At 40.3% G+C, this 14,486-nt stretch overlaps 2 protein-coding genes across 13 annotated transcripts in view; one reads left to right on the top strand and one right to left on the bottom strand.

Annotated features, from left to right (window-relative positions):
• Nucleotides 1–5,971, bottom strand: part of ERI2 (ERI1 exoribonuclease family member 2) — a 36,679-nt gene extending 30,708 nt beyond the window's left edge. For 2 of the 10 annotated variants that reach the window (XR_009559205.2, XR_004042671.3), the window contains exons 1-6: nucleotides 5,731–5,959; nucleotides 3,369–3,436; nucleotides 3,199–3,282; nucleotides 2,502–2,629; nucleotides 1,717–1,873; nucleotides 239–339 (exon numbers count right to left, since the gene is read on the bottom strand). Coding sequence is in view for 7 of the 10 variants with exons in the window: in XM_030871412.3 (XP_030727272.1) it covers nucleotides 239–339; nucleotides 1,717–1,873; nucleotides 2,502–2,629; nucleotides 3,199–3,282; nucleotides 3,369–3,436; nucleotides 5,731–5,819 (627 nt within the window). In the remaining 3 variants the exon portion in view is untranslated. Of the gene's footprint in view, nucleotides 1–238; nucleotides 340–1,716; nucleotides 1,874–2,501; nucleotides 2,630–3,166; nucleotides 3,283–3,368; nucleotides 3,437–5,730 lie in introns of those variants that run through there. The other 8 variants (XR_009559206.2, XM_030871412.3, XM_030871411.3 and 5 more) reach the window with 8 other exon arrangements.
• The window catches only part of REXO5 (RNA exonuclease 5), a 47,460-nt gene continuing 38,797 nt past the window's right edge, over nucleotides 5,824–14,486 (top strand). Inside the window, exons 1-5 of one of the 3 annotated variants that reach the window (XM_030871397.2) lie at nucleotides 5,824–6,074; nucleotides 6,286–6,430; nucleotides 11,122–11,234; nucleotides 12,202–12,328; nucleotides 13,630–13,726. In XM_030871397.2, the coding sequence (XP_030727257.1) occupies nucleotides 6,290–6,430; nucleotides 11,122–11,234; nucleotides 12,202–12,328; nucleotides 13,630–13,726 (478 nt within the window). In that variant the 5' untranslated portion in view covers nucleotides 5,824–6,074; nucleotides 6,286–6,289. Of the gene's footprint in view, nucleotides 6,431–11,121; nucleotides 11,235–12,201; nucleotides 12,329–13,629; nucleotides 13,727–14,486 lie in introns of all 3 variants that reach the window. The other 2 variants (XM_030871396.3, XM_060285734.2) reach the window with 2 other exon arrangements.

Here is a 14,486-nt window from a genome sequence, read left to right as displayed (position 1 = left end):
ACCACCAGGGAGGTCCCTTAGGGGCTAGGTATTAACCATTTACTTCTCATAATTTTTATTCTATTAGATTTGGAATGTGCTTATTTTTGTGTTGTTCTATATACTTTAAGAAAAGTATTTATGTGAATGTTTCAAAACAAAATATTTTGTTTGTAGAAACTCATACCCATGCGTGGGATAAAGTTTAATCATTTTTTAATAGAAAGAAAGTGAACATGCCCCCATCTTTGACCCTTACCTTGTAAGTTACTCTGAGATCAATCCAAGAATTAAGGAACACAGGTTTTAACAACTGTTTTCTTTTACACTCATACTCCAGGCAAACTCCCAAGTCCCAGTCTGCATTAAGTATATTAAAATAGAACAAAGTCAATGATGCCAGCAGTTTTTACTTATGCTATCATTTACAAATAAAATGGTGAAAGATGACATAAAACAGAATAGCAGGACTTAGAATAATATATGAAAGCATATATTATAATAGTATACTATATTTTAAATATAATATATACTACATATGGTATATATAACATACTACATAATATATAAAAGAAGAGTAAGATTTAATTGCCCTGGTAATATCTAACAATTATTCAAAACTTACTATTAAGAAATTAGGTTGGTAATTAAGTTTCAAAATGATTTCTTAAAAACACACTAAAACACAGATACTTCAGAAGAAGAGTAAGGTGTCACATTACAAGGTCTAGATGGAAAAGATTATCTGCTTTCAACATTCTAGAAAATATTAATGTAATGGAGAAACCAAACATCTTACAGGGACCCTTTTGGGCTATACCCCACAGGCCTGCAAGCCCTGTACTTGCCCAACCTCAAGACAGAATGAAGAGCCTGAATCGGTGACACAGACATCAAGGATTTAATGAACAGGGGGATCATACATGTCTGAAGCAAGGTCTTGGAGCGAAACTCCACCACGCGAAGCAGATGGCAGCAGTCTTCTGCTAAGTGTTACCGGGGGAATTGACATCAGGTTGGCTCATGAGTTCCCAGGGAAACCAGCTGAGGAGCAAGCCCTTATGCCCCTTTGATAAGCTATCATGGTGGAGATATTCTGATCTAAAGATTAGAACAATCACTAGCTGGGGCCAGGGGCAAGTATGTATTAAGAGGGGAGGTCAGTCATATGAGTAGGGTGTTAAGTAAAGCAGGGACTGGTCAATCAGGGGATGTACAGAGAACAAGAGAACAGCCATCTTGAGTGGCCTGATCATACAGACCCAAGACTATCAGTGCTATGCTATCAATGGCACAGCACTGCTATCAATGACTATTAACGGGAATGTTCTAACATGGGCATAGAAAAGGTCTACTTTAAATGGCCCATTTTTTCCTTGATGTCTACATTAGAAGTGTGAAAGTATAAAAGCAAAGGTTGTGAGTTGAATAAGGACTCTTTTTTTTCAAAGTTATAGAAAATAGCATGCTAAGAGTTTTCACCAGTCTTTGCCTGGATTCAGGAGAACAGAGAGGAGCAGTCTAGAAAGATTCTTTAAAGTTAGGGCTTAAATTTTTAAGGCATTTAAAAAATTTAAAATATGAATAAATTTACTTTTCTTGGTTAACATCTGCTAGACACTCAGATTTCTTTTCGTGGCCCAGGAAGCTAACAAGTATAATTCCTACCAGAGATAAAGAATTATACGGTGGCAACACTACTCATTTATGATTGATAGATACTTTTTTTTTTTTTACCTGACCAAGTAACAAATGCACATAATTTTACTTCAGAAGTAGAAATATCTGAAACCCTAGTAGCAAAAGTAATTTTCTTCTGTTGCTGAATCTTCTGAATCCATTTACAGAACTGAGATAAGCAAATCTTCAGAGGGACTCCTTCATCAACTTGAGCCTGAATAGAGTCATAAAATCTGAATTCAACAACTGAATTCCATAATTATTGAGCACATAAGTAGGCAGTGTGTGTGGGATATACAACAAAGAAGAAGAAATTCTAACTGGCAAAGAGTTCATCTAGTGAAAAGATGTTAAAACACATGGGAGAGAAATAATATAATGGTTAGAATTCTGCAAGGTAAGAAAAATTCGGTTGATCAATCTAAATCACACAGAAATACAATAAATATATCTTGATCAACAGAAATTTGATGTCACTTAATTTCCATAAAGTATGGAAATTGATATACATCTTTATAACACTATTCTTTCTTTCTTTCTTTTTTTTTTTTTTGGTCACACCACGTGGGATCTTAGTTCCCTGACCAGGGATTGAACCTGTGCCCTTGAAGTACAGCGTCTTAACCACGGGAAAGTCCAATTCTTTCTAATTTTTAAAGATTCCAAGATTCTGGAGGGGACATTATATCTCCTAACAGTGAATAAATCTAATTCCAAATGGCATATAGCTTTTATTTTCTTTTTGAAACTGATTTCTGAATTTTAATATATGCATCTCGCCTGCTTTTTTTTTGTTGGGGTGGGAGGAGGAGAAGAGAAATGAGGAAAAGAGAAGGGCATACCTGCTTTATGCCTGTTAGTTCCATGCAAAATTCAGAAAGAATTGGATGTTCCTGAGGATGAACATAAGCATGGAACTCAGATTCAATCTCTCCAGTTGATGTGTTTAGCAATATAGCTGGAAATTCAACTACATGAAAGAATCATCAATTGACACTTGAATATACAATTGATAAATTAATGCTGCAATCACTCTAAATTAAATATATATTACCATCATATAGCATTCATTATTAAACAATCATTGTTTTAGTAAAAGCATATTAAAATGACCAAAGCAGTGTAATGTAATGGTTAAAGTTATGCCAAAGAAGAAAAAAAAAAAAAAAAGTTATGCCAAAGAATAAGTCAAACTATTCAAGTTACAGGTATATCTACTTAAAACTCTTGAATATATTTCCATAATTAAATATGAAGACCATATGAAAATTGAAACAGACTTCTTTTTGCAAAGGCATTATGTTCTTTTCAGCTTCTATGCAATTGAGATTTTGTATATAATCCTAAAACAATTATTTTATATGATGACACAATTAGGTATTAGGTTTTTGGGTTTTTTTGTCAAGTCAGATTTTATAGTAAATTACCAATTCATAGATCATTTTGTTTTCTTTAACTGTTAACTGTTTTATATCTATAAACTTTAAAGTAACTTATCTAGTGTTACCTTTGGCCATTTGCAGTCAAGTTCAGACTTACTTATTTCCTGGCTACAGTGGCGTTTCCCATCATTCCAACAAGTCGACTCAAAATCAATGACAATTAAGTAGTCAAACAACTGCTCTGCAAAAGATCAGAGTGTCCTTATGTTTTACCAGTGTTAAAAATGCAAGGCTACAGAAAATAAAGAAATGAAGCACACTACTTACTAGATTTGCTTCTTCCTAGATTTCCATTTGGCGGTGCAATTGACTTTCTTCTAATTAATCCAAGCTGCCTAAAAATGTAAAATAATCCAGGTATGCTCAACAAATTCATTCATACTCCTGCCTATATAAGCTAAAAACTGATGGTATAACCCTCATTATTAATGGTTTGAGGTATTGTGATTGAGAGGAAATTGAACTAGACTGGTTCTTTGCACTCTTGACTTTAGTAGTCATTCTACCTGCATGGGCCTCAAAGTGCATATTTGCAAACTTAGACCAATTCTTTGTGCTCCCCTTATTTTACAGTAATACTGAGGAACTCAAGTGATTTTAAAGATGCATTGAAAAGCTAAGTTATTTTTTCTTTTGCATTTTTCAAGCCCTTGCTATGTGTACAGCACAGCTGAGAGGAGACAGGGCAGGTCCAGTCTTCTAGGAGCTTAAAATATCTGGGTAAAGAAACTAGATATCCATAGCAAACTACTGAAAGGTAATATATGATAAAGGATCTTTAAGGGCAACATGCTGAGTCCACAGAAAGGGAAGAGCTTGTTACCTGAAAACTGTGCTCCCTCTTGGTGGCTGTCAAGCCAAAAGACACAACCAAGGCAAAGAGTGGGAGAAGGGGGTCTTCCCTGGTGGCTCAGTGGTTAAGAATCCGCCTGCCAGCGCAGGGGACACAGGTTCGAACCCTGCTCCGGGAAGATCCCACATGCCGCGGAGCAACTAAGCCCATGCGCCACAACTACTGAGCCTGTGCTCTAGAGCCGGTGAGCCGCAACTACTGGGCCCGCGTGCCATAACTACTGAAGCCCACACGCCTAAAGCCTGTGTTCCGCAACAAAGGCAAGCCACAGCAATGAGAAGCCCGCGCACCGCAATGAAGAGTAGCAATCACTCTCTGAAACTAGAGAAAGCCCTCGTGCAGCAACGAAGACCCAACGCAGCCAAAAATAAATAATAAAATAAAATAAATTAATTAAAAAAAAGAGCAGGAGAGGGAAGGATTTATTACTTGCAGCAAGTAAGTAGAACAGCGGGGATCCTTTCCAAAGCAGTGTTTCTCCCAACTGCAAAATTGGGGAAGTTTTCAGCTAAGGGTACATGCATATTCATGAAAGATTCCAAGCTTTAGCTGATATAAGAGGGTCAAAAAAGGTCAACATTATCATCCCTTGGGTTCCAGCTGATCTGGTGGTTGAGCACCTCAGGCTCATCTTTACCACTGAAACAGAACTAGGAGTCTTTTTTTTTTTTTTTGGCCGCACCACGTGTCTTGCAGGATCTTAGTTACTCAACAAGGGATCGAACCCGTGCCGGCTGCAGTGGAAGCGTGAAGCCCTAACCGCTGGACCACCAGGGAATTCCCAGAACCATTGGTCTTTACAACTAATACATTATCTTTGCCACTGTTGCTTCTCTTGCCTAACAGTCGTTCGTTTCTGCATTCTTTTGTTCCTTTAAGATCATTACTTACTGAGACCTCTTCAAGGACAAGCATTGTGTCCAGGCTTAGATTACAAAATGGCTTCGGCCAAAAATGGCTTCTCTTATGTTAAGAAAGCCATGCCTGGTTCTCTTTCTCCAGGGAACCCCTACCCTAACAGCTTACATGCTTACTGAGGTAAAACTGAGACAAAACTGTGCTAAGTAGAGTTTAACTAGGTAGACACCTCCTGTTCTAGTTTTTTGTTTGACCTGTGATGGGGAGTTGAGAATAATGGGTAACACCTACTGACTGCTCACTACATATTAGGCACTGAACTAAGATGGTGATCTCCTTTCATCCTCAACAACTGTACAAAGTAGTCACTTTTGCTACCTATATTTAATGGATGAGAAAACGAACTCAGCAATTTGCCAGAAAACACGTATTTAGTCTGTGAACCAAGGATCATCCAACTGTGAAACCCATGCTATTCACTAATGCATTACACTGCTTCTATTAATCACAAACGTGAACAGCGTGTCCAAGAATCAGGAAAAAGGCCACAATGATTCACATTGTGAATTAAAGGGATCACGAGTAAGTCGTGGGGTGAACGGCTTGTTGAGTGCGGTCGGGGCTCCCTGCGACCTCCGAACGGCCCTCCAGGGTCGTTCTTAATAGTTTCCCGAGGCCTGGTATAGGCAGACTGTGGCTCAAGGGCACAGAGTCGAGAGCCTTGGTCCTTCCACGCTCGCGCAGAGGGCTGCCAGAGGCTCGAGACTGAGGTCCAGGCAGAGACCTTTCAGGCTGGGCTGGCCAGTACCTGTTGGGACGCCCGAGCTGCAGAGAACGGAGGCTGACACTGCGGACGCCAGCGCCGGACCAGGACCGACCCCCGCCCCCCCCCCCCGCCGCCCGGAGCCCCTAGCGTACCGTGCAAGCCTTTTGGTTGCCATTCCCGACGCTCCTTTCTCTTCACAGCCCAACTGCCGGAAGTCGCTGTACTTCCTCTTCCGGTCCATTCAAAAGCTGCGCGCCGCTGCGGAGGGCGTTACACCGTCGGCTCCGCCGGAGGCGCGGCGGCGTTTGTCGGTGTTCTCCGCCCTGCTTCTGTTCGGCGTCTTCGGGGAATCTGGGGCGTGGGGAGTGGTTTTGGCAGGGAAGCAGCTAGACAGCGCCCCCCCCTTCCCTCTTTTCCAACAGGCGGAGGCGCGTTTGCGGTTGGGGAAGCGTATCGAATCCGGCCTCCGGCGTCAACTGTAAAACCGTTTGGGTTGGTGCGGCGTGGTTTTCTTTGCCGCGTTAACGGGGAAGACCGTTGGCACCCTCCCTTTCCGAGGGGGGCGGGGAGCGCTTCGTAAACTGAATTAAGGAGAGGATCTGAGGAGGGTTGTAGGCTGTCGAAACCCTTGTGCTCCCCACTCAGGAGACGGCCCGGGCCATCTGCGCGTCGTAGTTTTCTCATCTCTAACCGATCTTTCTCCACAGGTTCATGGAGCCAGAGAAGGAGAGGACCGGGAGGACCCCCAAGAAGGGCAGGAAGAGGAGGCGGGTCCCGAATAAGCTGGTCGGGGCGTCAGAGGTGATGAGAGACCGTTGGGATCTTGAGGAGAGGCAGCAGCCCGAGGCCAAGGTGAGCAACGGGGGATCCCGAATGGGCGGCCCGAGGCAGTTTGGAGCTCCCAAATGATAATACAATACCACATACCTTAGGGCTGATATTGGCGGTTTAAAACAGGTATTGTGCCTGGCACACGAGAAGAATGTTCGTTCAACAGATATTTATTGAAGTCTTCTGTATGCCAGGAATTGCTCTAGCTTCTGGAAGTATCCCAGTGCATAAAAGCACAAAATCCCCTGCACTCGTGCAGTTTACATTCCCATAGGAGAATAAGATTGATGATCATCTCTGTCATTTATTGAGAGCTAAATAATGCCTTTCATCCCTTTAGATTTCTATTGTCTTCCTAGGCACTTGGGGTACATCAGTGAATAAACAGAGATCACTACTACCTTTACTAGTGGAGAGAGAAAGAAGATAAACAATAGATAATGATAAATCAGTTATATAGAAGGGAATTCGTGCTATGAAAACTTTTTTAAATGGGATTCCTTTTTCTTTTTTTTGGCCTATCCGATTGGCAAAGCAATTTTTTAAAGGTTAACGTGGTAGAAAGTCAAAAGAAGTTGACAGTCTCATCACTTTATTTTGAAACAAACTTAAAGAAAATTTGCAAGGACAGTATCAAAAACTACCCCCCAGCCAACATTTGAAAGTACTGTAGTTGCTAACAGAATGCCTCCCCCCACCCATATTTTAGTGTTTACATATTTCCTACAAATAATCTACATAACTAAAATGCAACCATCAAAATCAGGAAATAACATGGATATATTGCTACCATCTAATACTCAGACCCCATTCAAGTTTCTCCAGTTGTTCTAATAATGTCCTTTTTAGCATTAAGATCAAGTCTAGAATCACGTGTTACAGTTAGTTGTCATGTCTCCTTCAGTCCAAACAACTGTTCAGTCTTTTCTTTGACATTTGTGACATTACTACCTTTGAAGAATCCTGGACCAGTTATTTTGTAGAAGTTAGGTTTGTTTGTTTCCTCATTAATTAGATTCAGATTATACATCTTTGGCAGGAATATCACAGAAGTGATATTCTGTTCTCTTGTATTTTATCAGGTTGTACACAAGTTTGATTTGTCCCATTACTGGTGATGTTAACCTTGATAACTTGATTAAGAACGTGTGTGCTAAACTTCTCTAAAGTTACTCTTTTTCTCTGTTGTTTTGTGGGAAGATGCTTCCTCATTAAACTTGCAGTTTATTCATTTTTTTATTAGTATGAATTTGTGGATACCTATTTTATTCATTGAGTTATAATCCATTACTGTATTTTGCTGCTCAAAATATCCCAGATTTGGCCATTAAGCTAGCTTCTGTGTCCCTTTAACATGACCCCATCATGCTTGAGCATTTCCTTATTTTTCTGGCACAAAAAAATGTTCCAGACTCTTCTGTGCTTTCCCTGCCCCAGCCCTGGAATCGGCTACTTCTGCCAGGAGACTTAGTTCTTTTAGTGGAGAGTGACATTTAGAAATCAAGATCTGGGTGTTAGATGTGTTTATTGCTATTGGTATGTCACTACTCCCAAAAAGAGAGCTAGGTAATATGTGTGCATATGTTTATACACACATATGTATGTTTACATTTAAATATTTTTCTGTATACCTATTGAAAAACTGAATTCATATCAGTATCTTTACTTCCAATCCAATTCCACAGGGTTCATTCTAGTTTTCTCCCTTTTCATATTTATAACTTCCTTATATAACAGTGAGAAACCTGACTCCCATTATCTTCAATATATTTGATCAGTCCCCCATTGCTGCCATTGCCCCACACCCTCACACCTTCCTTACCCTGCTTGGGCCCTTGTCATTCTGCGTCTTATACCAGGTCACTCTCCTATCTGAATGCCTTCATTGCTGCTGTGACAAGCTACTACCCTCATCCTTCTCACATGGACACCCGCACCCTTTTCAGGCTTTGAATTCGGTGACAGCCCTCTTTTTCCTTCAGCATTGATGCCCTCCTTACCGTAAACAATTTCTGACATCTGATGCCAGCCTAACTGCTCTCCAGTTGCCACTGCATGGATACCCTCCTCATACCGCTCAGGCTGTGACACTTCACATTGGGCCACTGTCCTGCATATATATCCTGGGTTCCTACCCCTAGTCCTGGGCTTTCTCCCCTATAGGATGCCCTCCTCACCCTGCTCAGCCTCTGACATTGCATGTTTGGCAACCATGATTACTCACTGCCATATAGATTCCTTACTCATACATTATCAATATCATACAGTTTTGTTTGGTAAATATAAATTGGTATATTCTTTCAGGAGTTAGCAATATTATCAGAATATAAGATATACATGCTTATTTTGACCAGGAATTTATCCTGAGAAAATAGGTGTACAAGGATGCTTATCATAATACTGTTCATAATTTTTTAGAACAACAACAGTGTCATCAATAGGGAATTTTTTTCAAATAAATTATGTTTTAAGTAAATTGAAAGAGTGGACTATTATTAACATTGACTTTTGTTATGTTTAACAGATATGGAAAGATATTTACAGATTATTTTTTTTTTGGCCATGCTACGCAGCTTGTGGGATCTCTGTTCCCTGACTAGGGATTGAACCTGGGCCATGGCAGTGAAAGCGCCTAGTCCTAACCACTGGACTGCTAGGGAATGCCCCAGTTTTTTTTTTTTTCTCGGTGGCAGGAGTTGGTTACAAAACAATGTAATGTATAATCCCTTGGGAAACGTATAAAGTAGAGATGAAAAGAGTTTGGGCTTTGCAGCCTGCATTCTAGTCTTGGTTCTGCCATTTATCTGTTCCTCCATTTCTTTTTTCTAATTTTATTTTTTATTATTTATTTTATTTATTTTTGGCTGCGTTGGGTCTTCATTGCTGCGCACGGGCTTTCTCTAGTTGCATCGAGCGGGGGCTACTCTTTGTTATGGTGTGCAGGCTTCTCATTGCGGTGGCTTCTCTTGTTGCAGAGCATGGGCTCTAGGTGCACGGGCTCAGTAGTTGTGGTTCGCAGGCTTGGTAGTTGTGGTGCACGGGCTTAGTTGCTCCGCGGCACATGGGATCTTCCCGGACCAGGGCTCGAACCCGTGTCCCCTGCATTGGCAGGCGGATTCTTAACCACTGTGCCACCAGGGAAGCCCCTGTTCCTCCATTTCTTTATCTGTAGCTTGCATTCTGGTCTTGGTTCTGCCACTTATCTGTTCCTCCATTTCTTTATCTGTAAAATGAGGATAACAGTAGTGCCCACTTGAGAAGACTTAAGAATTAAATGATTTAATAGATATAAAGTGCTCAGAACTGTAAATGACTAATAATAAGTGTTCAACATTAGCTTTAAACAGTCACAGGGGAAAATAGCAATAATAATAATACCTGGTGTTTAAGTACTTACCTTAGGGTATGTCAGACACTGGCCTCAGTACATTGCACTTACAATGTACCTCATTGCTCTTCCCAGTAATCTCATGAGGTAGAATTGTAGTTATTCTATAAATGAAAAGACCTTAGTCTTAGAGAGATCAAGGCACTTGCCCCTAAGCTCTTAACACCTTAAGGCACTTAAGATGGTAGAGCTTTGGGGGACTTCCCTGGTGGTCCAGTGGTTAAGAATCCGCCTTCAAGTGCAGGGACGTGGGTTTGATACCTGGTCCAGGAACTAAGATCCCACATGCTGCAGGTCAACTAAGCCCACGCACTGCAGCTACTGAGCCTGCGCACTCTAGAGCCTGCCCGCCACTAGAGAGCCTGTGTGCCGCAACTACTGAGCCCGTGCGCCAAAATGAAAGATCCCACATGCTGCAACGAAGATCCTGCATGTTGCAACTAAGACCCAACGCAGCCAAATAATTAAAAAAAAAATGGTAGAGCTTGGTATTTGAACTCAGGTAGCGTGACTCCAGGGCTTGAACTCCTAACCACTATTACTCTGCTGCCTCCCAGACCAAAATGAAAGTGGTATTACTTGAATTGTACAAATACAGGTGACTTATTTTCACTTATTTGTTGTGTTTTATCTGTTTTACCCTTCTCTATTATCTGACTTAACAAGCATGAATTACTTTAGTAACTATATCTAAGTACAAAGCTATTTTAAGGAGAGGCTTGAAGTCTGACTCCTTAGGTTAGACCACATTGATCATCTATGAACTGGCTCCCACTTCTCTCTTCTCTCATATCTCTATTGCTCTGCAACATGCAGTCTTGACTCCAGCCAAACCAAATTAAGTGTTTAGACACAGTGTTTCCTCCTACCTGGCTGACTCATTATTTTCAAGGTTCAACTCCATTATTTTCATCTCAGTGATGCTATCTCCAAAACTCTCCAATCCCCAAGGCAGTTAGTTAGCCTCTTTTGCTCCCTTACCTTTATAGTAGCACCCACATTATATTGGAATTACCTGTTTCTGCATTTTTCCCCCTAGTAGAATGGACTTCTTGAGAGCATGAGTCATGTTTTATTCATCCTGCTATCCCTAGCACATAACCAAGTGTCTATAATTAAGGTTCTGTATCGGTGTTTATTAAATATCCTATTAATAATGTCATATCACAGGTTGTTGTTTTAGACCTTCATTTCTAATTAGTAAGAACCCTCCTTATGTTTAGAGTATGCTAAAATAATAGAAACTAGAATATTTAAAAATTTGCCGTGTTTTTTTGATGTTCTTTATAATCATAATTTGTTGTACTCTGATTTATCTTTGCAGAAAGCCTGCTTATCTACCATTTTACTTTCTGATACCCGTGAAATAACTCATGGCCAGCTATGTGAATTGCTGAAGTATGCAGTTCTGGGCAAATCCAGTGTTCCTAAACCTAGGTATGAGAAGAACGTAAATGGTGGGTATAGACCTGAGGTTTCATATTGGTATCTAGAGGACCATGTCTACCTGACGTTTTTTATTTGCCACACGGAATGTCCTAAATTTTTTTTTTTACAAAGTTGCCAACAATTTAAATTGGGAATCCCTTTATATCCATATTTTTTACTTCGAAAAACTCTGGCAGCTGTCCCTATGGCAACAATTTGTTGAAGCTGAATAGTGGCCTCCTATTATAGAGGTACACATCAGTGTCCCACCTGGCCTGCTTCCCTTATTTACAGTATCTGTCTGGCTGCTATAGGTATTTTGTTTATAACCTCCAGTGGAGACCTGATTGAAATAACATAATCATGTATTAAGAATCCCAGTCTTTTTTCTTCTTTTACAAATCAAGGGCAAAGAGAATTTTACTGTTCTGATATCCTCAATGCCATTATTAAATGTCTAATGAAAATTGCATTTCTGTATGTACCAATACACAGTAGAGAGATTTTCATATGTACACTTCCATCTGGGGGTGGAGTGGCTACAAACCTCAAAAGCCCGCTTCTGCCTTAACAGATACTATCATTGCTCTGTCACTTTATCTGAACTGGCTTTCTGGAAGCCGGTCACGTTACTGGCTTAGGAAGGACTGTAGAGCAGATTTGGATCTTGAAGATATGCCTTTGTAAACTGAGCTTAATTAGTTCCAATTTAAAGCAAATCTTAATAGGATTTTGGATTTGAATGCATTTTGTTTCACTTGGTATTATACTTGATTTGAATGGAATAAATAATAATCTCAAGAGATCTTTATTTGAATTCTGTGCAGTAATAGCTGTTCTCCGTTTCCAGGCAGTCAGTGAGTGATGATAAACTCCAATATCTGTTGCTCAGTGCTTTTTTCATACTTCCCTTCTGTATGTCTGTAACTGACTTGACGGTATCAGTCTTAGATTTGTTGGTTCTATTTTTCAACAGCTGGTGCCAACTTTTTCACCAAAACCACCTGAACAACGTGGTGGTTGTTATACTGCAGGGAATGAGTCAGCTACACTTTTACAGGTTCTATTTGGAGTTTGGGCTTCTCCGAAAGGCATTCAGACACGTAAGTTAAGAAAACTTTGTATTCGGACCTGAGTCAGGTCCTCACACTCAGAGATTAGTGCACATGTCTCAAATTGTGCTCCTTGGCAACCTGATTGAACAAGCAATAGAAGTTTTAGAAAGCTAAAAAGATTACGCTTGATACCTGAGATTAGATTGTTGAAATTAGATTTCTCTCTCATTTTTTTCTTTGGTAATCTAGGCAAAACCCTTAATCCCAGATTGCAGTCTAGTTCCCAGATTGTAGTTGATATTGTCACATTTTATTTGGGCTTTGGTGTTTTCAAAAATTGTAAAATTTACATAAAACCTATATATTTTGGCTTCTCTTGACAACATCACAAGATTAGTTTCCCTTGAAACAGTATCTGGAGCTGAATAGCAGCTGTCTTTAGAAAGGCATGTGCTCTCCATTTTACCGTAGCCTCTTCTATTCTTTATCAGACTGTTTCATCCATTTACCCCTGAGAGCATTTGAATTGGTGAGCCCTAACCTAACCCCCTTGGGTCTCCATTTTCTTTTTTTGCTTTCATTTATTGAACACTACCTATGTGCTAGGCCCTATATTAATCATACTGTATGCATCATCTTTAATTCTTACAATAGTCCTATAAGAGATACTTTTTTTTTTTTTTTTTTTGCGGTACGCGGGCCTCTCACCGTTGTGGCCTCTCCCGTTGCGGAGCACAGGCTCTGGGCGCGCAGGCTCAGTGGCCATGGCTCATGGGCCCAGCCGCTCCGCGGCATGTGGGATCTTCCCGGACCGGGACACGAACCCGTGTGCCCTGCATCGGCAGGCGGACTCTCAACCACTGCACCAGGGAAGCCCCAAGAGATACTTTTTTATTCCCATTTTATACATAAGGAAACTGAGTAACGCACCCAAGTTACAGCTAGTAAGTGGAATTTACAGCTGGAATTGAAGCCCAGGTGAGCCTGAGACTTGAACTCTCAATCTCTTTGCTTTTCTGTGTCATCTACCTGGCATGTTATCCACTAAAGTAATAGATATGAAAGTGCTTTGAAAAATATAAGGAACTTTGCTTTTCTAAGTTATACATTTTTGTAATGTTTGTTTCTTTTGTATAGTGTGTAATTAGAGAAGCAAAGAAAACTGTGGTACGATAAATATGGCTTCACTTATTTAGTCACTTTTACAACTTAAGGAAACAGTCCTCATTTTACAATGGAAACAATTAAGGTCCAGATCTTTCATAGCACTGAGCTGACAATAAAAGTCTAGGTGACAGTATTTTAACTGTTTTCAAGCATTTTTGTAAAAACCTATTATGTATTTTCAGAAGTTCTGCTTGCCTCCCCCATCATCTGATTTCCTAGCTGATATCATTGGGCTGCAAAAGAAACAAATAATTGGGGATCTGCCTAAAGGAATGGAAGGTATGACTATAAGTAACTTAAGCAGAAAAGCAATTTTGTGTGTGTGTGTGTGTGTGTGTGTGTGTTTTAAGGAAAAAATGGGTAAGTACCAAGGCGGATTAGATAGCAGGAAACATAACCAGGGTTCATGCCTCAGAAGTCATTTGGTTAGGTTAGATAGCTAAGTCTGCTCCCTGGATATCACTGACACTGGACTCAAACTGTCACTGGGTCTTTGTACCCACAAGTGTACACATAGGAAGGAAGATCTTGCCTTTGACTAATGTAGGGGATACTCACTAATACTACTCACAGTGGCAGATTAGGATGCTGGCCAGCTAAAGTATAAATATCCATGATAGCAGTGTTTTTCAAACTGGGTTGTGTCCTGTTAGCAAGTTATAGCTGACCTTCTCTTTTGGGGGGAGAGGAGGTGAGTGATGGAATAGACCTTAACAGTTCATTGCACATAGTAAGGTAAGTATTGTTCAATAATGCTTTTTGTATGTTTGTTCAGAAATAATTAAATTATTGAATAGTTGCACTGAGGGGACATGAAAAAGTGGTGAGGAATAACTAGTGATTCCTTTCCATATCCTCCATGACTGTGTTTCCTGTTATCTTCTGTCTCAAAAGCTTCTAACTTCCTACCTTTCCATTGTTCCCCTTTCCTTCTAATAGATGTCTATATCGGACCTGCAGCTTTGTTTAATTTGACATCCACTGTATTTTAAACATCTTTGAGTGAATTACAGAGTAGTCATTATGAGATTCAAAACTC

Source organism: Globicephala melas, chromosome 15 (genome assembly GCF_963455315.2).
Source record: "Globicephala melas chromosome 15, mGloMel1.2, whole genome shotgun sequence".
Classification (NCBI taxonomy): Eukaryota; Metazoa; Chordata; class Mammalia; order Artiodactyla; family Delphinidae; genus Globicephala; species Globicephala melas.
This window is presented reverse-complemented; position numbering and strand designations above follow the sequence as displayed.